A 26,784-nucleotide genomic window follows, 5' to 3' on the forward strand; every position below is an offset into this window, starting at 1 on the left:
AAATCAATATGTACGGTTTGCGTAAATGGAAAGCGCGCGGCGTCGTGGTTCCGTGTCCTTGCATATAATTGTGGCTACCGTCATTCGATTTCAGTTGCAAGAAGCAGTTTAGAAATACAGTAGTTTGGTAGGTTGTCCGTGGGCAGCCGCATCCTTGGAGACCCGCTCTCTGTCACCCCCTGGGTCTCCGAGGATGGGGCAGCCGTTGTTCTCGACCTGTTCGGTAGATGTGTCAACAGCTTTTCTGGCCGGCTCGCACGCCATTAATCTTGATTAGACCAGCTCAAAAATAGCTGAAATCTTCGATTTTGATACAGTATTTGGTTTCAGCCCAGTGCTCTTTTCTACAATCATACAAATTTCCGTAGAGCCAGCAGGAATGAGATAATTTTTTTTAATAAAGTTACGACATTTTTTATAGTATACATGTCTCGGATGAAACTTACCTTATAGTCACCCACAAAGCCCTAACCCTAACCCTAACCCTCCGTATAGTCAGCCAACCCTCCATATAGTCACCCTTACCTTACCATGAATTATATGCCAGAAAACCCGCTGGTGGGTGTGGAATAAATACACGCTGTAATCAGCTATATTTTTACTTTTCTTGTCCCGTTGTAATTAGTTATTTGCTCTATATTTATTGTCACTCTGTAATTAGCTTTATTGTATACTGATCTATACTTCTCGTATTTATTTCACACCTACTAGCGGGTTTCTGTACTGAAAATTGATGAAGTTTCATTCGGAACATGTATACTATAAAAAATGTAACTTTCATTAAGAAAAAAAACATACAAATAAAGAAAACACGATTTTCCCATACCGTAAATAATTAAAAAGCGCCCGAGGCATGTATCAACTTTTTTTTGTTTTGAAGGGACATACATGACTGAGATATGGGGTTGTGGTAGATCTATGGGAAGGGATCCCCACCCCTCTCCCCCTCCGTATTTTTAAGACCAAAAGCGAAGCGCGTGATCTTTCGTTCTACGAAGAGAAGCAAGTGAGCGAGCCCCCCCCCCCCCCCCCTCCCCCACTTACTTAAAGGCCTGTATTCAACACTGTGGAGCGTAAGTAGACAGAGGCCTTCGAACAAGTGCTGTAGAGCTACTTCAAATTTAAAAGTTTATGATACGATCATGGTGAGTGTTGACAGCAAAACTTGCTCTCCGGGAAACTTCACAAGACAAACATTTCATCGTGCAAAATAAAATACTAGTGCTCTCGTGATTAGTGGTTGTTTTTTTTAGTAGATCCAAGATAAATTCCACTTATTGGAAAGTACGTGAGAAGAGAAAATGCTAAGGCCACCTGACTGTTCTTGGCCTTGTATACAGAACAGAAACAAAGATAAAAAGACTCATCAGAAAAGGAAGGAAGAAAATCAATAGAGGCTGATTATGGACGTTAAAAGAACGCTATCATATTTTGATCTGATTTGAATTTGAATTTTAGTCAGGGTTTTAGTGTATAACATTGTGTCAAAAACAGACTTAATAAAGCAAAGTAACTGAACTAATTTTAAATTTATCCTTAAGCTAGTTTTTCTTTTAGGGAAGTGATGTGGGGCATTAATTACTTTGTTCAGTTGGAACTGTCTTTCCATGCTGATCAGTTCAAGAGGCACGTATTGATATGGGACGCCTATTAGCTGGGGTCATTTATCACAAAATGCCTATTTGATAAGACAAGGCATCTATCAGTCAGGAAGCAGAAGTTGGAATATTACGGTAAGCGCCTGAAGAAACAAAAATCAATCCCGTTGACTTGCTGTTGAACGTTCCGCCTTACATCTTAACCAACCTTTGGCACAGTGAAAGAGAACGTGGGTGTAGTTCGAATTCCAAGCGGAGACCAGGGAAAATTGGCCCTGTCTTAGGCCATACGATACCTTTTACTCACCTGGTGACAAGGGGGGGGGGGGGGGGGGGTAGGGGCTTTTCTTTGAGCGCTTCTATTGTCTCGGAAAGTTAGAAAATAGGCTCGATTATAATCACCAGCTGCTGTTCGGAAAAAAAGATCAGACTCGAGAGAGCGGCGGAAATCGAGCCTAGTTGGGAAACTGAAAACGCAAGAGGTAAACAAACAAACCAAACCGGGCCATACAAAGACGTGTCGAGAAAAAAATTTTTCATCGATCGAGCTACGACGTAACTTTCACTGGATAAGCTCGTTGGTGACCTTTACAAACATGATTGACAGGAAATGCCAATTTTGCGTGTTATTCTCCTAAAAATGTTAATTCTACGTCGAGTAAAAGATGACCTAGTTCCCATTTCATTGATTGACACAGCAGATATTTCTACAATCCACAACAACTTTCAGCCAACAAATTAATTTATTTAAAATGAATTGTTCAAATTTATAAGTTAACAAATGTACAAGTAACTTAATAAACAAAACCATCTATTTTTTAACACTTTTACGGGAAGTTCGAGGAGTTCTATTGGCTGATAGCTCGCCCCTCGCAAACTGTCAAAGCTATCTAACTGCTTTAACCCGGTGACCGTTCTACGCAAAATAATAATAATAATAAAAATCCGGTAAAAGTGGCTTATTTCCAATTTTAAACGATTTCCCTTATTATCCTTTCGTGCCCTCTCAGGGTAGTCTATCAAAATTAAGACGCCCTTGGGCAGCCAACCAGATTGCAACTTTTGCCTTATCATCGGTCACTCAGGTTACTGGGCTTCACTGCGGAATTTCTTAACTACTTGGACTTCTGTATATACCTGATGCCGAAATGGACATGAAGCTAAAAGCAGAATATTTTATTCCAATCTTTAGGATTTCGCTGAGCTGTCATTTAGCCTACTTTGTAGCTTATTTAATCCTAGAACTTCCTGGCTCTGTCCTTGGGGTGTAATTACTCCCGGTACAAAAGCACTGACTGGTCTCATCTTCCTAAATAAACAGGAACACAAACTCTTTACAGCTGCGCGATAGCTTGAGCTGAAGGTAATTAGAATAAATGGATTAATGGCTGTACTAAGCAGGGGGAATATGTAATAAAATATGCCCACAAGTTTTACTGAAAGACATTCGTCGTTCGTAAATACAGATGGATGTAGCGCTTTTAGTAACATATAGACATAAAGAGGTGTCCAGCAAATGAAGAATCCCAAAACGATTGATCCAAATATTTTCATTATATTTTGGCTTTGCATGATTCTCTTTGCCCTAAAATCGCTTCGTTGTCCGTTATGGATCTTCCTTTTTCTTTTTAAGTGTTTCATGATACGAGAGTACAGGGCAACTATTAAGAACAACGGTACGCAGTAGAACAGCACAAAACCGAAGAAGTGGTAGATATTGAGCGCCAACTGGCTCATCATGTTTCTACAAAAAGTATGTTTCTTAACTTCAACGATCTCAGGATAAAGGAAGTAGGGGACAAGACCAAGGCCGGGAAGGCACCAGCTGAGAAAGAGGAAGATTTTCCTAATCTTCCCTGTTAACATTAAAGATTTCAGTGGAAATGCGATTGCAATAAACCTGTCCACGGCGATTAACACCAGGCTGAGAATCGAGACCGCGTACGATATTGCTCGTGAATAAATTCCCAGCTTGCAGAATAACGAAGCCACAGCAAGGTCTTTAATGAGACTTCCATCAGTTTGTAACATCCCTTCGGTGGCATAGAGGGGCCAATTGAAGGCAACGCAAAGAAGGTCCGACACAGCCATGTTCACTATGTAGTAATTGGGGCTTGTCTTCAGGTTTAAAGTCTTGATAAATGTTGTTATGACAGCAAGATTTCCTGTAAATGCTAACAAGCTAATAGTCGAAAGAATAGCAGTGAATGCTGTAGGTACCCCGGGTGAACAGTCTTTCTGGTTAATATGATACACCAAAGATGAGTTATTCATCCTTTTGCTGAAATATCTCCAAGCGCACGCAACTTCCAGAATCAGTTTCCCTACAAATGGTTTACAATATATTAAAATCGTGTTAAAGGCGAAGTGACTCATTTAAATAGCTTAGCACCTGCCAATCAAACTTTGGTAAATATAAGAAAGTGAAGTAAGAATGTAAACAGAGAATATTATTTCAGCTCTTCAGCTTATTTCTCGTCTATTGTTATGGTTATTTCATATCGCATGTATTGCACGTACGCAGGACGAAAACTCAGTATATATTGCTTTAATTTTGTCATGACGACAATATCTGCAGTTTGGTATATATATTTATGGTCCAATACATTATAAAATTTTCGCATTGGTAATATATATATTTTTTTCTTTTACAAAGATTGAAGAAGAAAAGCAAAAAAGGTTAAATTTTGAAACAAAAGCTTTTAAGGGATTAAAGACAATTGTCATGTACATTTATTTGGGTTTTAAATATAGGAAAAATGATTCAATTTCTATTAAAAAGAAAAAAGAAAACAACAATTTTCACTTGTTATAATTATTTAAACTAAATTCTTATCAAGTATTTAGCCAAAAAAAAACGGATTTATACAGGAAATCTATGATAACATTGAGCCCATAAAACAACCTGAGAGATAAGGTTGTTTTGTTTAATTTTGATTCAAATGAGTACAAACAGATGGTCGATTTTCTAGAGTTTTCGGCGTATTTCTGCATGGGAGATATAATTCGTGTATTTCGAGAAACAAATACATTGAAAACCTTCGTTTTAGTGTCAAGCACGTAAGTATTCAAAAGTAAAAAAAAACGAAACGATTTTCTGAACATTTTCAAAATATACTCAAGTAAATAAGGCTGTTGATGTCTTTGCCAAGCACCAAGAAATATCGAGTCGGCCGAGACAAAGCCTATCGGCCTATTTTAAATCTTTGGAGTTGGACTGATACGTGAGAAGATTTCAAGGACGGTGTTATCCTGAATATGCCTCAATGGAAGAGAACACAAGCTTCGCTAACTTGGGACAATACACATGCGTTTATTTGTCATATTTTATCAGTGCACGAAAACACTGTCAGATAAAGAGGACGTCGTAATTATTTTGTTTTATTTTCTGCTAGGATAAATACAGTCCAACCTGTATTAAGCGGTCATCCTCGGGGAATGGCTTAGTGACTGCTTAATACAGGTTGCACAGAATTCACGTCAAAAACAATAAAACGCCATTTTATATAACATTTATTTGACAACTTAGTACGTTGACAGCTTATGCTGTAAAGCGCTCACAACACACACTGACAACATCGCTTACTCAGTTAGGAAACTGCAGCGATAAAATGGTATGACAAAGGAGAACATAGTTTTAAAACAACAGACTAATAAAACATTAATGCCAAGATGCTACAGTTGGTATTGTAGGTCGTTAGAAATTAAATTACTTGGCAGGCCAGTCAGTTGTTACTGAAAATAGATAAATAGCACTCGAATCTCTTTACGGTGGCCAATTACCTTTCTTCTGTTGAAAACTGAAATACAAACATTCGTTTTCGTTACTCTATTTTAGTGGTTTCCTTTTTCAAACTGACCGTTAAAAACAGTTCAAAACTATAGGAACAGCTCGTTGAGACTTAGTAAAGGGTGACAGCGAGCGCTTGAGTGACCGTTTAGAGGTGGCTGTTTAATAGACGTCAAAGTTACAGTAATTTAAGGGAAGTAATTTTCGGGAGTTTTACAACTGACCTCTTGATACGATGCGTGCCGCATAATACAGGTTTGACTTTACTGAGCTCCGTTGAGTAAAAATGACGCTGCAACTGAAAGCAGGTACACGCACAAACGTGACATGCATAAAATTGTCTGAAAACAAGCACATTATTAATACACAGATTTTATCGCCCTGGGCAATCATCTCCCAGCAATAAATCAATCGACTCTCAAACCTTGGCACCTGATCAAACTAAACTTTCGCGACACTCACGTACTAGTATATGTTTGTTTTCTTATTTTAACTATTTGTTTGTGTTACTAGGACATTCGAGACGTTACACATTTAATTGTTATCAACATCGCGCTATCATAAGCAATAATGTTGGCACGATCGTCAGTGACAGACAAGTATGCCTGTAAATATTCTCCTACTAAATTGGCTGCGCCGTAGTATATGCATGGAAAATATCTCACATTGTGCTAGTGCACTAAATTTTTAAGGAAGAAATTCCAAGGAATATTAGAGAAAATTTCGTAAAATCCTTGAAAAAAAAGTTTAAAAATCATAAAATCGTACAAATCCTGGTTCTGTGATGATGAGAATAGCCGGTTGAAAACCATTTTAGGCGCGCATGGAATGCTGGGTGATTTATTCAGTAAAATTTCAAATTCGGATGAATGCCAATATAAGACGGCTTTTATGCTATTTTCGGTTAAGTAGCGTGCGGTGGAAAATTATGCCGGCGGACATATTTATGACTTCGTGATATGTATGGGAAATCGCACGACCTCGAGTACAATTCGTGATTAATAGGTACGAGTGTTAGCTTTAGCTAAACTTTCCGAAATTAATTAAAGAACTTTCAAAAGATCACGATCGAGGAGTATCTTCGTAATCAGAGTACTAAACGTTTAACCGGCAAAGGAACAGAACACTTAGGCATCGTTCTGTGGATGGACTTCTCCGCCAACGTTGTTGTTGCTGGGCTGCACCTCCTCCATCATGAACGAGAACTTCCTTTCAACAACACTTTCTCTTGTGTCTTGGATGTTGAATGTTTTAGTAAAAGCTGCAAAAAGTAGAACACGGAACAGTTGGCGACCACCTCTTAAGTCAAGATGTATCTTAAGAATTTGACCATAGTGTATTGTAAGTCCACAATAGACTTTTGTTAAGAAACAATACTTAAAGGGGAAGTATCATAGGTTTTTTTCATATCTTTTGTTAAAAATGATCAAACAAGACCTGCAATCAGCTGCCAAATAATTCTAGAATGACGAGAGGAAAGAAATCAACTCATTTCTTGAAGTGAACAACTCGTGATCTGTTCTAGCGCATTTTGGAAGCAAAAATGCGAGAACTTGAAAGATATTAGCCTAAAATTTTTCAAGTTTCCGCCCATTCCGACTAATTCTGTGTCTGGCCAGAGGCACTCATCGACAGTTTTATTGCACGAGGGTAATAATTTATAACAAACTTGACAATTATTTCGTTGTTTCTGCTGACAGAAAAACATTTTTGGGTTTTGAAATGCAGGAAATTTGCATAATACTTCCCCTTTAAGATAGATTTTAACTTTAGGAAGGCCTGGCCATGAATCTGGCCCCAGGCCTATAACTGCGGAATCCCGAGACGGGATTAAGTGATTTCATCACGCGGACACTGTGTAAAGATAGAATCAAGGCCTAAACGAGCAGGATCCACAAGGGACTATGTTGGCTAGTTTCCATGTACAATTGCAGGTTGAGAAATGTGTGTTGTAGCAGTTAAACCTAAGGTTGCAAACACTCGGGAAAAGATTGGCATTTACGATGCCGGTTCAAGCTAAGAGAATATCGTAGCAATAAAGTGCTGGGCCATCCTTACCATTCAAGTTGTAAGTTCTTCGGCAGAGACAGCAAAAGAGATTCAAGGCCCAGATTTTGAGGAAACTTCTCACCTAATGTTCATAAAGATATAATAAAACAAATAAAATACAATGAACTCAAAGCAATCATAGAGGTACTTCCTAAACCTCCCCCTTTGGTTGCATACTCTTGGTTAAGTGATGCATGTTTTGGTGTCCAGTCAAACTGTCGTTTGTGGTTATGTGACAAAGGAGAAATAAAAGATTAGCAGTTGTCTCGGGAAGGAAAAGAGTGTGTGTGTGTCTGGGGGAGGGGGGGGGGGGGGGGTTCAAAAAGAACAGTTTCAGGGAAGTGCAAAGACCTTTGTTGGGTTGAAGTGTGCAATTGGAGACTTGTTTTGGGTTGGAAAGACTTCTTTCGGGTCGAGCGATTTTGTCAACTGATTCGAGGAGTTCTGTGCAGAGAGATGTGAAGATTAATTTCTAGGCCCTGGGAATTTTGGGGATTGACCTCATCTGCACATTCCGTTCCTAATATGTTTAAGTAATCCCCTTGAATTACTGCATTAGTCACCAGTGCTGCATTAGATTTAAATAGTGGCCGATCAATACCGTCGCCGGAAGACGCATACAACTAATCGGTCGCTTGATTCCTACCTTGGGCGTAGAAAAAGTGTAGAGCACAGGATTGACTGCGGAGTTAACCGGCAGAACAAACACTGCAAACCACACGTAAACCTTTCCGTGAGGATCGTAGAATTTCTCAATAAGAGCAAGAATACTCAAGATTATAACAGGCACCCAACAACTGAAGTCCGTTAAGATGATAGCGAACACTCTTCGTGCCAGGGTGGACTCTCTTTTGAGGCTCGTGGAATTCGTTTGTGATTCTCCATGAGCTTTGACCCTGCGCTGTGATTTGAAGACTTTGAGAATAATGGCGATGTAAGCTGCCAGAATGAAGAGGAATGCTGCGAGATTCAAAGCGATAAACACAGCAACTGAATACTCCCAGCCTGCCAGTCTTTCTTCAGATAACTGAAGAGGAAGACAAACCGAGGAACGACCTGTATGGGAAAAACGTTACACATAGTGAAACTGAAATGTAATGCCATTTTATGTCACTGAGAGGTCTTCAGAGTTTTTAGTCGAACGACAACGAGCGTTTGCACTTTTCACCACGCTGTAGACCCTCAATCTCGTCTAAAGTAGGGAAAGGTGGAGGGTGGGGGTATTCTTTCCGCGCAGACGTTTCTAATATTTTCGATATCACCATCAAACTTTGTGACTTTTTCAGAAATTTATCTGGAAAAAAAAAACTGGTGTGGTAGGTCAGTGTTCATTAAATTTTATCTTATCATAGTAAACAAGATTTTTGAATGGTATATTTTTTTAATAAAGAACAGTTACCTTTCTTACAGTTTGTTTATGTTGTTACCTCACTTTAGTGTTCCTCTACTAGTTTTGATTGCTTTTTGGTGAATTTTGGCGGTTTCTGAAGTTTTGGGAAACCCAGAAAGACAAGTTGGACACCATTTGGAAATCAATCATGTAATTACGACGTCATATGACGTCATCAAATCATTTTTCGAACCTCAAAGGAAATATCTTTGTACATTCAAGTTATTCTCCAAGTTTCATTGTCCTAATATTTATACTTTCAGAGGAATTAGAGGGGGTGGGGTTGGGGCGGAATCCACCACCTCACCCCGGACACAGACGAAAAAAAAAAAAACTAGCTAGAGAGTTTTGATAAGAAGTCGCGGTTTCCAGTCATGGTGAAACTTGTGTTTGTTTGATATAACAGCCTTGAACATAAATATATCAAGCATAGACTATTGACAAGAGAAAATAAGGGGACAGAGAGGGGCGTTGGCTGGAATATGTGAATTTTACTTAAGGAGGCTCGCATCAGTTTTTCTGGACTTAGGGTGGAAGTTTTGAAATTACAATCTCGCATAGAAGATAATCTTCGATCTCCTTCATACTACATCATCATTTCAACATATGATCAAAGTTAATTTTCTCATCGGTTTCAAAGCAACAACTATTACCATAGCAACGGTAGCGCATATCCTATCATTTTAAACATTGTCAATTATCTCGAAATCTTTTCAGACCCTTTATAACAAAACTTTAGGGATTTAAACTACTCAATCTAGACAACTTGTAGGCGAAATTAGAGACAAATCTGTAAGAGCGTTTTCAAGTAAATAATGAATAAATTTTTACGGGGTAATTTCGTTTATTGCCGCATTTTTCACCAATAGCTCTGGCAAAATAAAACTTGACACTTCGTCTTTTTGTTAAAAGGTCTATTCTCGTGGCAAAACATTCAAATATGCATTGACCTTCGTGGGTGTCTCCGATTTTAAGATATTTATGTTTGAAAACAGTTTAAATAAAGCGCAAATGAATGAAAAAGTTCCTACTTTGCATAAATCGAGATATCTTTAAAATGCCTCCAAACATTTTTCTGTTAAATTAAAAGCGGTTAGAGTAAGAATTCTTTTCGACATTCGCGCAAGTTTTAGGCTCAAGAACCGAAACCGGTGTTAGATAAAAAGGCTGTGTAATGGCATTGTCTAATGGCGGTTGTTAAATATTCAGTATGGCTTTCCCAAGTGGCATTTACAGGCGTTTTTAAGTGAAATTCACATATCCCAGTGGCTATACTGGGGGTCTCCCTCTCGGTTCCCTTTAATATTTTCTCTTGCTATTGATCATTTTGATTGGCGTCTTTTCTCACATACTGTTTTGAAACAAAAATGGGAGGAAATACTGTACCGTAAAAACCATATTTCCTCTTCTTATTGTAAAAGTAGGCAATGCCAAACGCTGGAACGGAGGCGATGACAACACCACATATCCATGTTGCAGCACAAATCAAATAAGCTCCTCTTAACGTCAAACGAGAAATCCTTAATGAGAAGACGATGCTGATTAACCGCTCAGCGGTGATAACAGTCAGCATTAGTACCGAGACCTCGCTCGACAGCACGGCCAAAGCGCCAGCCAGCTTACAGACAGTTCCTGACCGCCATTCCAGATTGTAGCTGAAGTAAGCGCCTGTTGAAAATACCTATCAGTTAAATCAATTGTGGCAATTGTGGCTGAATTGGAATTTTCAATTACGAAAATATTCACCTTCTGGTGCATTAAGCTATATATTCCAAAGTTCGTGTAACTCAGAGTGAGCAAATGTGCATGCACACACAAACACAAGAACAAAGAGAAAACGCTCAGCGAACGTATAACAGCTGACAAGTTTTACCTTCCCATATTTGGTCAGCAACGGCGATTATCATTAGATACACCCCCATGAGGAAGTCAGACATCGCGAGGTTTGTCAAAAGACAGGTTTGAACCGGGTGGTCATCACGCCTAATCAGACGCCAGACAATTACTGCCAGGTTACCAAGCACGGCAAGGATACCGACCAACCAGATGCTGATTCTGGGGCCTAGGTCCTTGATCATGCGATTGCATTCAGAGAAGACATCTCTCTTTCCCGGTGGAGACTCACAGATCACGTTAGCAATAAACTTCTTAACGTAGCAACACAGGGAGGAAGTGTCCATTCTCCTGCGATCAAATGAGGAGCTGGGGTTATATTGTGAATTTAAAGCGAATATGATTTTTATAACTTTATTCATACCACAGTCGGATTTCCAACATAGCAACACAGAGACGTGTACGCTTTCCTGCTATTAGTTCACATAAGAAAAGTCAGTATACGAATTGCTGCAAAAAAATAGTTACATATACTGCTTTGACCTGTCCTGAATTTCAGCTAGGTATTAGTCGAGAAATCAGAGTCTTAAAACATACACACGTTTGAGTCTTCTTAGACCTTTAAACGTATATAATGGAATCCTTTTCAAAAAATTGTTTTGTAAAAACCTGCAAAGAAAAAAAAAAAGAGACAGAAAATCGTCAGATAAGATAATGAAATTGAGTTAAAAATTGAGACCTATATGTACCTAGATTGCTTTCCAATTTGTATGGAAGAACCGACTGTTCCAAGAGGAAATCAAATTAAACGATCCTTTCTACTGAAAATTTGGACAAAAACCCGGGTAGCACTAATCTGCGGAACTGGAGACCACGGAACCGCGGAACCTGCGGAACCAAGAGAAATAACTACAGCCGAACCTCCACTAACGGCCACCTCTCCACAACGGCCACCTCTCTATAACGGCCACATTTTTTTGTCCCGGCGGACACTCCATACATTAGCTCTTGTTTAAACCTCTCTACAACGGCAACGGTCACTAAAGTGCGTCGCCAACTGCCAAAATAACCTCTCGATAACGGCCAGTACAGTTCTTTTTTGTAAAAACTTTTTTTTTATAAACTGATGCAGTAATCGACATTTGTCTTCGGAACATTACGTTTCTGTATCCGTTTTAATGATATACGTATTTTGACTGTGTTCCATTTATATGCTGCAGTAAGCATAAATTGTCTACAATAATAAAGCGAATGTTGCGGACCTTGCTCGTTTCGTCTTGTTAACATTTTGTTTCAAAACATTATTTACGTTTTATTGTGTATTTTATCTATTATATTATTTAAGATTGGATTTATATTATTATAGGCCACAGTAAGGACGAACTTGGCACAATAAACATGTTGTACTTCCCGAAAATAAAAAGGTGTCATATTACACCCCTACCTCCCCATAACGGCCACCTCTCCACAACGGCCACTTTCTTCTGTCCCCAAGGTGGCCGTTGTGGAGAGGTTCAACTGTAGTTTTTTTTTTTTTTTTTTTTGCAACTCACATACCAGGTATAAGGTTACAGCTGATTTCATTGCTGTGTATAGACCCGGATTTTTTTTACATGATTCGACCAAGAGAAAATGAGATTTTCTCCTAATAAGACAGTATGATTCGACGGTCATGATTTGACCGAGAGGTTACCAAGCTCATCGATGAACTCGCAAAATCATGAAGGTTTAGTCTGAAATGTCAGCCGTCTCCTCCCCCTAAGCGGGTTAGGGGGAGGAGACGGCTGACATTTCAGACTAATGAAGGTTCTGCACGAAGACTTGAGGTGGCGGGTGATTTATCACCAATATTTGTATGGGAGCTCGATGAAGGAAACAGCCAATGTTCTTTTTACGAGGACCGCATTTGTTTAAAAAATCCGTAGATTGTATCAGCAACGTGGCGAGGTGAACCGAAAGAGAAGAAAAGGACGGCAATAACATTTGTCGTGGTATAATCAGCCATAAAACGACAGTATGTTGCCCTCGAGAATTCATTTCTCTGTTTGGCAATCACCCTCAGCTGAAGTTCAGAAAAGCAAAACAATAAGCTTGGAACGTTTGGCAACGGTGACCAGCCATTTCATATACCAGCATATACTAGAAGAGATGGAATTTTGAGGGAAATAATTTTTGTATACTCTGGTGTAACTGCAAACTTTGTTCGACTTCAAACAAAGGAAAAATAATGAGTTAGACGTGCCTTTTTGTACATAAAACCAAGGCGCAGAATCGATCGACACGTTGTTGCAATGCTAAGCCGGGTCCCTGTAACGGCATGAAACCGGTCTAGGTATATATTAATCCATACAGAGTTCCGGCTTGCTCCTTATCATCGCCTCTAAAACTTTGTTTTCTCTATCTGTTCCAATACCAGGCAAACAAACGTTTATGCAAGCATATATTGTTCAAGATATTGTTCAAGGAACCAAACATAAACAAAACAAACAGGGATTCGGCCGTTAAGTCTATTGGGATAACGGCCGAGTTTGTCTCGGTATATAGTATTAATTAAATTGATTGATCATTCTTTGTGCTGATCGAGACTCGGCCGTTAACTCAATTGGGATAACGGCCGAATCTGTATCGGTATATAAAAACCGAACAAGTTAACGGCCGAAAAATGCTTGCTATATACCGAACAAGGTTGAGGCTTATCTCGTTATTATCAAAACACTCAAACAAACACGAGCTTACAAGACAAGATTCTTTGCCGTCCTTTTCTTCTCTTTCGGTTCACCTCGCCACGTTGCCGATACAATCTACGGATTTTTAAAGCAAATGCGGTACTCGTAAAGAGAACATTGGCTGTTTCCTTTATCGAGTTCCCGTACAAATTATTGGTAATAAATCACCCGCCACCTCAAGTCTTCTTGCAGAACCTTCGTGATTTTGCGAGTTCATCGATGAGCTTGGTAACCTCTCGGTCGAATCATGACCGTCGAATCATACTGTCGTATCAGGAGAAAATCTCATTTTCTCTTGGTCGAATCATGTAAAAAAAAAAAAAAAAAAATCCGGGTCTATACACAGCAATGAAATCACCTGTAACCTTATACCTGGTATGTAAGTTGCAAAAAAACTAGTTATTTCTCTAGGTTCCGCAGGTTCCGCGGGTGTTCCGCAGATTAGTTCTACCCCCAAAACCCTGCTAATTTCATGAAGGAGCATTGTACTATTGCCATGAAACAGGTATCCCTTTTCTCGAAAAATCTCAGGTGGAAAACATCGCCTTTCCATTTGATTTCTCATGATCACCAGGAATTAACTACCGCGGAAAGAAAATGGAAAGCGATCCTCAACTTAATATTTATCCATTTCGGCCGGATATTTACATATATTTCCAAATCGGCTAGGACGTCTTCCATGTGTGAAATAAAAAGAAAGAAACAATGCTAGAGTGAACAGAACCGAAAAGCGGCAAAACCGAAGGTAGCTTCCCCCCCCCCCCCCCCCTCCCTGACATGATCTTTTAAGAAATTGCTAAGTTAATCCCGACTCCCTGAGGCAAAGTAAACGGCTCCTTTTGATGTCACAATTGCGATTTTTGTGCTTCCCTAGTCCCTAGTAACGACTGGAGGATGGCGCAAATTAAACAACGTATAGAGCCGCTGCTGTAACGCTGTTGTAAACGAGCGAGAAATCTTTACTTACAGAGTAGTCAAATTCTCGAGGTCACTGAAGCTGTACCAGCCAAAGTACCTAAGGTCGTTATTGGAAAGGTCACTAAGAGAAAATAAACCATATAAGAACATTTTAATATCCAATCTTATTACATGTAAAACTGGATCATTGTATAATGCAATTCCAGGGGTTTGATCGGCTTAGCGGCCATGGTATGTGAGCCATGCATTATACCATGCCGGAGAAACAGCGACTATTAGTTATAAATTTTCTTCTGGTTGGTTGTATTCGCAATATCTAGGACTCAAATTTCTGCAAGGCTGATCGGACCAGGGGCACCCAACGGATCGTTTCGGTAAATTATCTGTTCGGAAGGCCTTAATCCCCTACAATTTTCTAAAAATAATTTTCGCGTCAAACTTTCGTGATGTGGGAAATTTAAAGCCTGGTGTTTTCAGATTGATAAAAATGTCGTTTCGAGTACCGAAAAAAGGTCAGCTAAGATTTTCGGAAAGGAAATAAGACCTAAGTTTTTTGGGAAATGGACAAAAATGCCCTAGTAATTTCGAAAAGACTCAAGTTCCCCTAGAATGACCGAAGAGATAAAAAAATTATAGCGCAGCTTTAAATGAATCTACAGAACTTTAAAGGCACTCCAGATAGCCTAAAATAGCGTTTCAAAGGATCTGAGAGAAAACTCCCATTGGGAGCCCCTGTCGGACTGCGTAGAAAACATAGCACGACAGCGACATGATAGAGACCACACCGAGAATCAACAGAATGCGGCAACCGTAGACAGCTGTTTCGAGCTGGTTGGCCGTCGTCAGCACGGTGTAGCACAGCAAAAGGTAGAACAACCAACGCTAGTCGAGTTGTCAGCCAAATGCACGTGGTAGCCGATTTCGAATGGGCCCATCCGTCCACGTCATAGCGCGTGACTACGAACAATGAACAAAAGAACTGAAATATCATGTCGCTGTCGCAATAAGTTAAATGAGAAAAGCTAAACTCTCCTTCACAAGTACATGGTCAAACCATGTTAAATAGAACTACAGCATATCGGATCTGAAAAGATCTACGGTCCAAACACATAAAAGCAAACAATCTGCAAGGAACTGCACAACGAAAATGCTGCAAGTATACGCAGGATCTGTGAAAGATCTAATCAGCCAAAAATATAAATGACACAAATTTCTGCAAGGCTGATCGGACTGCGTAGAAAACTTAGCACGACAGCGACATGATAGAGACCAAACCGAGAATCAACAGAATGCGGAATATAGGAATATTTCTTGATTGTTTTTAGGTAATTATTTCACTTGCGCTTGTGGGATATGAAATGATAGACTCATATCCAACAAGCGCGAGTGAAATAATTGTGAATTATCCGAATATCAACTTTATAATTAACAATTATTCCACGAATAAGATATGATAGATAGCCAACGAGGCGCGAAGCCAACAAGCGTGAGTGGAATAATTGTTTTGTTAAAAACAATCAAGAAATATTGCTAGATTTTGCTGAATTCGCTTTTTTCTCGGGCATGGTATAATGGCTTATATACCATGGCCGCTAAGCCAATCAAATCGCTGGAATTGTATTATACAATGATCCATTTTTTACTAATGTGCAATATCATTCAGATATCATCATTATGATCTTGAGCTTCCCGGAAGGAGTAATGGAAGTGCTAACGAAAAAAAGATGTAAAAGCTGTAGAATGCGCGTGAGACTAAGATGGCGTGCGTTCAGTTTTACTTATTTTAAAAAAGAATTTAATGCAAAATGATAGCTGCAAATTCGAGAATTTGGAGTGCTTTTGCAATTGATTTAGCGTTTTCTAGGGTGATAGTTTATTACGGTTTAGGTTGGTTAAAAAACTCCTGCCATTAATCTTCTCAATCAATTAGATGTAAAAGACAGAAACGGCCAAAGTAATCAAGACTTAATCGTCCCGTTTTCCCTACGTTGTCGGACGCAATGTGTATGCATTTGCTTCGATTTCTAATTAGTTTATTGTATTGTTCGCGTCTGTTGTGATTGGTTAGAGGGATTACTTTAAAGACAGGTCACGAAGTCACGAAAACGAGATTAAAAGAATTTGGAAACGAAACTTACAATCTATCAGAAAATATAGTTATAAGATACCCGGATTTTCATCTTAACTGAATGCTATTTTCTTGCACGTCTGATCTCCTGGGTCATCAGTGAGCCAAGGCTCTAACAAGCCTGTATAGTAATGAGAATAAGCTAAGATGGCCAAGGGGAAGGATAATTATAGCCAATCCACGCCACGCGTGAGCGGTATTTTTAAAATTTGAATGGAATTTTGAAATTTACCTGTCAGTTTCGAACATCGCCAACGAGATTTCAGAGTTCCTATAGAAATTTCCCTAGTTTATTGACGGTATAAAAGCTATGAATTTTTCTTTACATTACAGCATTAAGTATTTCGAGAATAACAATTGTTTCCCTTGAGTATTTTTGAACCTTTTTTCCCGTTAATGCGTCTTTTTCGGAAAGATTTCCAGCGATTCCAACATTCGATTCAAATGCCGGACATTACAAAGAGGATTTCGAATGTTTATTTCATTCTCGGAAAATAATGGTCACGCGTGACGTGGATCGACTGTAACACGAATACATACTTACAGAAATTCAAGACTGCGAACCTCTTTGAAAGTACCACCACTAATTCCTGTAAGCTGGTTGCTGGAAAGATCTCTGAAAACGTAAAACTGTCAGTATTCTGGAAAAATAAGTTATAAGAGGGCAATAAAAGACATTTAGTCGCTTTCTTGAAACCGTCACTTTTGACAATGCCGGAACGCAATTACAAACTTGTGTTGGGAAACTTAGGGCGCGTTTTTTTATTCACAATTCTGGAATGGGAATGGCTAGAATGTTAAATGCGCGCGTTTTTCTATTCCGCATTCCTATTCCGGAATGGACAGAATGCCATTCCATCCATTCTGCTCCCAGGGGCGGAATGAACAGAATGTTGCGAATGAAAGTCCAAGATGGCGGACGGCGAGATGAGCGCTGCGGGTTCAAATATGTCTCTACCGGAGAAAAAATCAGGTTACACTTTTGGACACAATGAAACATTGCTTCTAATTTCATTGTACCAAAAGTACGAGGTTTCTTCAGTGATGTTTCGTACAAGAAAAGGGCGATTTGGCAAATGATTGCCGACGACATGAAGAAAAATGGCTACTCTCCGTCGGCAGTAAACTGCGAGAACAGGTGGAAATGCCTTACATCTTCGTTCCGGGCGTTTTTTTATGCAGACAATCCGAGTTATTCCTAGCATTCCGTACCAACCATTCTTATTCCAGAATTGTGGATAAAAAAACGCGCCCTAAATTTAGTTGTTAGTTGTTTACAATGACCTAAGATTCTGGTTAAGCCCTGGTAGCGCTCAGTACAGGTTGACCAAGACTGAAGTCTGGGAGCCTGGTTATACCCTAGCAACCCGGATTATTTGCAAGACCAGGAATACCAGACTTAGCTGGAATACCAGGGTTAACCACTCAGACTCTTTGCACGTGGGTTTCAAGCCTGGTAAGTCTGGTTCAAGAACCAGGATACCCCGATCTTTGAACCAGACTTGAACCAGGGTATGATCCTTGTTTTACCAGGTTCTTAGGCTCTTGTTTCCTGGAAATGGTAGAATTGTTCAATTTCTAATTCAGTTTATTTTAAGTGTTTTTCTGTTTTCTAAGAAACGTAAGACTGTGATTGTTCACAGTTTTGCAAGGTTTCCTCGAAGGTTCAAATTGGGAGAAGCACTTAACTCATCATTAACGGATTGGTCGTTCGTTATTTATTTCCTGAGCCGAGTTGGCCTGTTGATTCGTTTTGACTTTCTTAATCACTTATCTTTTGAAAACACCATCTACTAGTATTTGTCGTTGAACTGCAAATATGTTTACAGGACAGCATAACTTTAGACAAATCGTGTCATGTAAGTACGTTGTTGATTAGTTGCTGTGTTAGCTGTTGTCCAGCAGACCATAGTTAATTAAAGGCAACCTGACAAACTTCTTTGTTATATGTTTTTGTTTGCCTTTTTGGCCTTGACCCTGCACAAACAACAATACAATTTGGTATGTGTTGGAGCAACCGACCAATCGAAACGTTTTTGTTAAGATATTCAACTGTGGTGTGAATGTTAAAACAAAGGATTGTGCAGGGTCGCGGCCCTTCCAACATAAATTGCAGCACCATTGTTTTCATGGCAAGGTTTCGTAATCAGTCCTTAATTAATTATTAGCAGACTAAACTTGAAAAACCTTAAAGGGGCAGTGATACTATTTTTTAGATTCAGTTTTGATAGCCAAAAAATAGATTTCTATCCATAGAAACATTAAAGTAATGGTTCAGCTTTGTTAACAATAACCCTACTAGTAAATAGAAACTAGTATTGATTGTCTTTTGCTGCAGATGGCTAGGATGGAAATGGATTGCAATTTGAACAACTGGCCAAATTTTTCAAGTTCATTCTGTGCACCTTAGAAAAATCACTCTAAAGCTGTCGAGAGTTGTTCTTCCTCCTATAAATATCTTCATTTCTTCCTCCCGGTACTCTAAGAGCAATTAAAGAAAGGTTCTTTGCCAAAGATTTGAGCTGCTTTTACCAAAATACAGCAAAATTCTCGTGACAGTGCCCCCTTAAGAAGACTCCTGGTCCTTCTCGTTTCAACCAAGCGGGTACTCAACGCTTGCATGTTTTCCTTTTTTGCTACGAACTCAGTGAATTTTACACTTACTGTAACAGTGTAGGATGTGCGAGACGTGGGGTGAAGGAGCCAGTGAACGGACGAATTTTTCCTGCATGATGTATACTCACAGGTATTTTGTGTCTCGTGGTAAGTCTTGTGGAATTGTTGACAAATTTCTACCACTGCAATTGACACGAATCCAGAATGGAGCTGCCTTGGCAAAAGAACAATTACACTGTTTGGAACAATCTGAAAATAACAAATCGGATATAGTGAGCTAAAAAGAAAAAAATCTAATCTAATTGGCAAATAAAACACACAAATAGAAAAAAAAATATCAAATGTAAATTAAAGACAGTTGCCATCGGTTTGCTAGTTTTGACTAATCAAAGCCTTCATCAAGGGGTATCGGTACGGTGGGTAGCATTGTTGTTGACTAGCAGTACATCATAGTAGCACTCTCCATTAAGAGCTATATGGCTCTCGTCTACATCCGATAATTATAAGGAAAAAGACCTATGCCTGTATAACTGACTGAAAAATATATCTCCATTACTTACATTGTCCATCAGTTGATATGTTCATGGTGACTGAACCAAAAGAGTTACTTGCGACACAAACGTAGCGTCCATGTTTTTCGTTAGATGCCAAATTATAAATCACACTTGTGCCGTTTTGTAAAACGTTACTATCTTTTGACCAAGTAATTATCGGCGCTGGGGCACCTCGTGCTTGACACCACAAGGGTGATTCCTGGCCAACGAGTATTGCTTGTTTTGAATATGCTGTGCTGACAAACCAGGGAGCAACTGGAGTGATGATATAAAATACACAAAAAAAAAATATGAAAAAAAGAAACTTTTTTAAATAATTGTTGTTCATTTGCTATTGTTCCACGTACGAAGCGATAGGCAACTGTACAGGATATTCTGCAATTTTCACGTCAAACCACAAAACATTTTTCCCTTTCGCCCCACGGGTGAGTTTGAACTTCTTTCCCCGATTACGCCTTCATGCTTTTTCGTTTCGAGCCGAGTTCAGGTTTTTGTCGTATCATTAGCAACGCTTTAAAAGTTAGCGCTTACTTACAGAAGACTGCAGTTATCTATCCTTTCTTGGCCAATGATTTCACGGGCGTGGAAAACCTTGTTAATTGTTCTTTATTTTGATCATGCTAGCTGGTCTCTCGTGGATAATAGCTATTTAAGATTAATAAAATATTATATTGCACTGTGTTCTTACCACCATTGCTCAGGTCAAAAGCTTGGTAACGGGCACTAAAGCCAGCTCCTTTCCACTGACCAAAAATCTCCACAGACATCGTATTGCCACTGGAACTTAAGGGCATCTGAAAATCGGCGTGTTTGTCACAATCACGCGCGAGTATGCTACTTGAGCAGTCCAGACCATCACGCACGGCAATGAAACTGTCGTTGAGACAAACCATGTCGCTTACATGAAGACTGTCGAAAGTCAATTTCACATACTTCCCAAGGGGAGCGTTGATATTCCATCGTCGATAGTTTTCGCAGGCAGTATGTGAGGAGAAGGATGGTTTACTAAAGGCTCCTTTCACTCCGTTCAGGGTTTCACGGCAGGGAGAAGAAACACAAGCTGTGTATGCAACATGGAGTAAAACAACAACAACAAAAAAGGATAACAAACATATTAAAATTTATAGATGAAGTGCTTTCCTTAAAGCAGAGCTCGCAGGGAAATAGATTATTAGTTGTATTAGTTAGCGCAAACGCTTTAAGAACGAGGAAGGTTGATGTATATTTCCTTTCTCGTCCCCACGCTCTTTCTCGCGCAAACGCTTTAAGAACGAGGAAGGTTTATGTATATTTCCTTTCTCGTGTACACGCTCTTTACCGCGCAAACGCTTTAAGAACGAGCATATACACGGTTTTCTACCTGCCTTCTTTGTTACCTTCCCGGTAAGGCGGGTCGACTGCAAGGGCAAACGAATCGATCAATTCGAGCGATTCGAGTGGAATCGAGTCGAATCGTCGACATTTTCTGCCCTCCCCTCATAGCCCGCAAGCGAATCGACTTCCGGTAAGACGGGTCGACTGCAAGGGCAAACGAATCGATCGATTCGAGTCGAATCGTCAACATTTTCTGCCCTTCCTCATAACTCGCAAGCAAATCGACTTCCGGTAAAACGGGTCGACTGCAAAGGCAAACGAATCGATCGATTCGAGTCGAATCGTCAACATTTTCTACCCTCCCTCATAACCCGCAAGCGAATCGACTTCCGGTAAGACGGGTCGACTGCAATGGCAAACGAATCGAGTCGAATCGTCAACATTTTCTGCCCTCCTTCATAGCCCGCAAGCGAATCGACTTCCGGCAAGACGGGTCGACTGCAAAGGCAAACCGATCGATTCGAGTCGAATCGAGTCGAATCGTCGACATTCAGTCTGCCCTCCCTCATCGCCCGCAAGCGAATCGACTTCCGGTAAGACGGGTTCCCGCAAGCGAATCGACTTCCGGCAAGACGGGTCGACTGCAAGGGCAAACGAATCGATCGATAGCGACCTTACGAAGCATTTATTCACGACCTGACTTCTGGTGAGTCGATTCGTCTTCGCTTACTGACGATTCGACTAAGATTGGGTGTATTGGACATGAGTGACAAAATGCAATTCTTTCAGTTCCGAAGATAGAAAACCAGTTACAGAAAACTTTTACCTCAGAATATCCTGGCGATACGTTTTCATGATCTCTTTTGTTGTTACTTTTAGATAAAAAAAACGGTGATGCGTATCATGCCCTTGGAAAGGAAAATTCACTTTTGCCTCAGTTGGAAAAATTACCAAAGAGAGTTAGTTAATCGTTTTTTAAACTGCCATCATTTTGAAGTCAACTAAAAAAAATGATCATTCAGAAAACTACACTTTCTTTTATGATCTCATTAATCGACAGGATAAACCCTTATGTTGTTCCTCGCGAAAAACTTATCTTCATTATCTGCTCTGAAGGGTCCTTCTTTAATTAAAAAACGCTGTTGGATGCATCAAATATAAAACAAAGTAAAATAGCACGTACCTTTTTCACATCCCATGACAACAGATATAATCCAGAGAGTATAGGCTAACTGCAATCTTTTCTCAACCATTTTACTGCTGAAGTACGTGTGAGCTGTGCAACTGAAAACTGAAAACGACAGAAAAAAAGAACATCCGGTATCACTAAAACCTAACAGGGCAGTAAAGTAAAGAAAGCACAAGAAAAATTTACATGAGTAAAGCTTTCCATTCTGCGGGGATGATGATTACAGCTTCAATGACAAGTTGGGGTTAAAATTAATAGGGTCTTTTGTTTTGGCGAACAATTGCAATCAGAAAGACATAAAAGATAGCTACCAACATCTAGTTAATTAACTTTATTCTGTCACATTTTTTTCCTGAGCTTTAGAACTGTGATTTAAATCTCCTCTTAAAAAGTGTGTTTTGATGCGATGCGAAAAATCCTATTATGCCTCTAGCATCAATTTTATTATTTTTTTTTTTTTTAAAAAGTGCATTTTGATGCGATGGAAAAATTCTACAATGCCTCCACCATCAGTTTAAAATTTAAAAAAAGACAATTTTGATGCGATCGCGATGGAACTGAATCTTAAACCGGGCTCCGATATTTTATAAACAAGAAATAGTTTAAAATGATGTCTAGAAAATGTTTCCTTTTTACGATTTTGAGTTAAGCAAATTACTATGCGATGCAAGTTTAATTTGGGGGAAACGACGGAAGAACTGACAGAATCATGCAATAGTCAAAACAAAAAGGAATGTTTGCTTTATAGCCGCAAAGTAAGGGTTGCCTGCAGTTCTCAACAAAGCTATATGCTACACACTTATCATTACAGCTTGGATCAATGATGCACTCTATATTATAACATATATTTATGTAAATAAAGAAATTTTCTTCGTCTTTTTATAATATCCAGAACAAATACAACTGCAGCTTACATTTAATTTCGGAAAGATTTCCACACAGCTCCAAACATTAATTATACATGCGCCACTGTGATACTAACCATATCTTGAAAACGGTAAGCGTGAATAGAGCTTGAGTCACTGCAAAATGTATACATAGGTATTAATGTATAGGCCAGTTCAGAATCTTGCCAGGAAAATTCTTGGCTGATCTTGTGTACTTGAGCGTTTTGCTTGTTGAACTATGAAAATCATTGCTGGGTTTGCTTGTTGGATTTTGTCTTGGCTTATAAGCAACAAAGGTAAGAGAACTCATTTTAATACTTCTCTCTTTGATCGTTCCGAAAAAGGTAACGCGAGCTTAATTTTTGTTTGTTTTTGTTTTTGTTTGTTTTTTTTTTTTTAAGGCCATCCCTCTGGGTACTTCAAGTACAAATGACTAGTTTCCCTTGTTTCGAATTTAAAAATGAGCGCATTTTTGTTTGAAATGAGTTAGAATTCTTTGATATATGAAGTTGAGATTGTTATTGCACCAAATAATTAGAAATGCTGTTCATATTAAAGAGCTATTGTCTGCACTGAGGCACTCTAATCAAGGTAAATCCTGTATCATGTTGGGCTGTTTGACTTTACTGGAAAATTATATACTGCTCGGGATTTTACACTTAATATTAAAACTAGTAAGACATGCATTAAGAAAATCAAATCAAAACAAATACCCTGTGGTACGTTTAGTACAGAATCAATATCTTGATCTAAGAAATATGACCTTATATGACAAAATAAAACAGCACACTCAAATTTCAAGTGAGCTTGTACTTTTGGCGTTCGACGTTAGGAGAACACATCCTAATCTGTTGGGTATCTAGCTTGTGATTAGGTCATTTTTCTGTGTTACCAAAGGGTAGATTTGGCTCGTTTGGCTGGCTGTCGTGTACCATTTCGGCGCCATTTTGAATCAATTATTTTTGGGCGCGTGCACAGACCAGTACTTAGTTTAAAATACATGGTCGACGTTTTGTGACATGTTGGAAGATTTTGTACTTCAAGAAACTGACGAAGCTTCGGTTTCACATAGATTAAAGGCACCAAATGTATTGCCCTTTTTTATCTTAACGTTGGTGAAATGCTGGCCTCACACAATTTCGAATGGCAAACTAGCTGTTGCGGGATCGGCCTCGAAAGGCTTAGCTATAGATCCTTTTCCCCAGTTAATTATTGACTACAGAATGTTCTCAATGCGCCCTGCAGAAAAACAAAAGTTCTTATTGGCTGGTTACAAACATGCCGCAATGCTAAGGTCTGCACGAGAACGTATCATCTGAAATTCTCAATGAAAATTTGCTCCTTTGAAAATGAACTGAAAATATAGATAATATATAATATAATAATATAATATGGGCGCATCGCCGTGCGTATTTTGAGAAATGTACCCGATGATGACCCTAATCAGTAGGAATTAGACAAGGATTAACAAGCACACTCGCTATGTTATATTTGTTAAATGGATGCACGCGAGAAGTTTGGAAAGCACGGGAGAAGCGTGAAGAATTAATCAAGGTGCAATCTCTTGCTTCCTGAGTGCTCTCCAAACTTCCCAAGTGCCGGCATCCATAACTGGATCACGCTCAGCTAAAAAAGCGTGAACCAATTTTTTTATAACATAGTGACAAACAAAGTAGTGCACAGAAAACAGGGTTTATTTGGGATTGTTTGCAAAATTCTCTCAACGTGCTGTACAGAAAAGCAAAGGTTCTTATTGGCGGGTTACAAACACTGAAGCCACAATGGTATGGTCTGAACGAGAATGTCTCGTCTGAAATTGTCAACGAAAATTTACTTCTTTAAACTAGTTTGTATAAAACTAAAACTAAGCGACGGAAAACCGAGTTTGTCTGATTTACACACGTCATCTTATGGACGCACGGCCGTGCGTATGTTTAGAAATATACCATGATGACTCCAATAGGAATTAGATGAGGAAGCACACTCGCTGTGTTATCATGAAAGTGCAATTAAGACCTCAAAGATTAATAGTTAACAATCATTTACCGAAGTGGAGGTGAATAGCGATGGATGCCGCAAGGTAAATATTCACCACCTTCACTAACACTGAGGTGAATAATTGTTTTAGTATATAGCACACAAGCTGAATAACTACCGGCCAAAACGTTACTTTATATATGACAATAATTATACCGACATATGGTCGTAAATTAAACTGGTAAAAATCTCGCCGTGCGATGCTCATTCGCAGTAAGTCATTTCTTATTATAAAAATTCCCGTCTCGCTTTCCCGCGGATAGGAAGAACTTCTGGAGGCACTTGTTTAACTGCCCGGGTGTGATTTCTTCAATTATTATTATTTTTATTTTCTCGTCTTGAAACAATGCTAGAAAACATTAGATGTTTCATCTTTTACTCTAATAGTGCTCGACAGTTTACGGTAACTTTGATTTTTTGCCTTAGAATATAAGAGGTGCCACAAGTGTATTTTTGCCAAAAAAAAAAAAAAACAAACAATTACAAGACAGTGTAAAAATAATAAAATAAAGGTGGCGAAGAAGCCCATGAGAAACAACAAGGATTGTAAATAATGGGCTTCCTCTATTATATATATTAACAGATTAACAGTAGAATAATGACAAAATCAATGGCAGAGTAGAAATAGAACAGAGCAAAGACATTATCATTTACCCATATGTTTAAAGCATAATTAGGCTTAGAAAACTGAAAATCGAAAAAGTGAAAAACAAACCAAAAAATTAAAGGTTTACGTTAGGTTTACATTAAGAGGAATGCTTTTCAGTCTCGAAGAGACAATACTTGTTGCATTTTGAATTTCAGAGCTAAGAGACTTGAAGAATTTTGGGCCTTGGAATTGAAACAGATAGAAAACTTTCTGGGGCAAATATGAGGTTGGAAAGATTAAGTAACTTACCATTCAATGCCGTCAAACCAACTGAACTGTGTTGTCATTTCTGCGTTTTTGGTAACAGTCGCCTCGTTTATCGAAATAATTTCCTCTTGAGTGACCGTGGCGGAACCGGAAGCCAGCTTCCATGTTTCTCTTCGGCTGCTCGGAGGTGAATAGTACTTAGCTAATCACCTCCGAGCTAACCAATCAGCGCGCGCGAAAAGCACTATTCACTTGTGTGGTATTTTTAAAACAAATGACGTCGTTTTTCATGCGTCTGTCCTGTTAATTGATCATAAATTGCGACATAACATTGTCAAAGTGGCTGCGAATCGATCCACGAGGCGTATAACAAAAAGCCAGAAGAGACAAAATGAAGTCGAAAATCGAAAACTTGTCTCACTCTTTTATTGGTTAATGGAGAAAAAAGGAGACTTTCTATTGATTGAAAAGTGAGAGATTGTCATTCGGTTGTTTTCAAATTCTCCATTCGCGTTCGTTGCGTCAATATCGCATAAATTATACATTCATGTGTCCGTCTAATGAAAAGTAGCCAATGAGCGCGCTAGAATATCTGCAGTTATTGTAAAAATACTAATGACTATTATTGTTCAGTTGCCGACTACTGAGAAAAAGCTAAAATAACAGCTGTCAAAATATGATGCAAATAACTGTGTTCTGACTCAAAATTTTTTCCGCGCTCAGGCCGTTTTAATCCGGTCTGAAAAACTTGCGTTTTGATATCGTGCGACGCAAAAACCCCAAAATGTCGATAAGCTCGGCATTTCAAAGAAAAAGTGGTACTCTACTTGACTTTTGCGTGTTACTATGACATATTTATGGTGACGTATGGCGGAAAAATTGTAAATAGATTTGAGAAC

At 39.0% G+C, this 26,784-nt stretch overlaps 2 protein-coding genes and 1 long non-coding RNA gene across 3 annotated transcripts in view; all 3 read right to left on the reverse strand.

Annotated features, from left to right (window-relative positions):
- LOC146472855 (uncharacterized) overlaps positions 1-26,784 on the reverse strand; it is a 117,889-nt gene that overhangs the window by 66,336 nt on the left and 24,769 nt on the right. The window lies entirely within an intron of this gene.
- On the reverse strand, positions 2,319-3,917 carry LOC146472863 (neuropeptides capa receptor-like). The gene has a single exon (XM_085119182.1). The coding sequence runs from the start codon at positions 3,870-3,872 to the stop codon at positions 2,787-2,789; it is 1,086 nt and encodes a 361-aa protein (XP_084975308.1). The 5' UTR covers positions 3,873-3,917; the 3' UTR covers positions 2,319-2,786.
- On the reverse strand, positions 4,745-22,202 carry LOC146472864 (uncharacterized). Its single transcript, XM_085119094.1, has 12 exons — positions 22,100-22,202; positions 20,291-20,662; positions 19,609-19,857; positions 19,177-19,297; positions 16,977-17,048; positions 14,354-14,425; positions 11,258-11,329; positions 10,701-11,011; positions 10,214-10,495; positions 8,084-8,493; positions 7,447-7,519; positions 4,745-6,649 (listed from the first exon to the last, which is right to left on the reverse strand). The coding sequence occupies exons 1-12, from the start codon at positions 22,167-22,169 to the stop codon at positions 6,516-6,518; spliced, it is 2,238 nt and encodes a 745-aa protein (XP_084975220.1). The 5' UTR covers positions 22,170-22,202; the 3' UTR covers positions 4,745-6,515.

Source organism: Pavona decussata, unplaced genomic scaffold (genome assembly GCF_977016875.1).
Source record: "Pavona decussata unplaced genomic scaffold, jaPavDecu1.1 SCAFFOLD_96, whole genome shotgun sequence".
Lineage (NCBI taxonomy): Eukaryota > Metazoa > Cnidaria > Anthozoa > Scleractinia > Agariciidae > Pavona > Pavona decussata.

What these genes read in the sequence shown, in the direction of transcription:
- LOC146472863 (XM_085119182.1), bottom strand. Translation starts at nt 3,872, where the DNA reads ATGAATAACTCATCTTTGGTGTATCATATTAACCAGAAAGACTGTTCA.
- LOC146472864 (XM_085119094.1), bottom strand. Translation starts at nt 22,169, where the DNA reads ATGGTTGAGAAAAGATTGCAGTTAGCCTATACTCTCTGGATTATATCT. An exon ending in TTTTGACCTGAGCAATGGTG is followed by an intron (nt 19,858 to 20,290) that starts GTAAGAACACAG and finishes TCATCACTCCAG; the next exon opens with TTGCTCCCTGGTTTGTCAGC. An exon ending in CTAAGAAGACTCAAACGTGT is followed by an intron (nt 11,012 to 11,257) that starts GTATGTTTTAAG and finishes ATTTGATCGCAG; the next exon opens with GAGAATGGACACTTCCTCCC.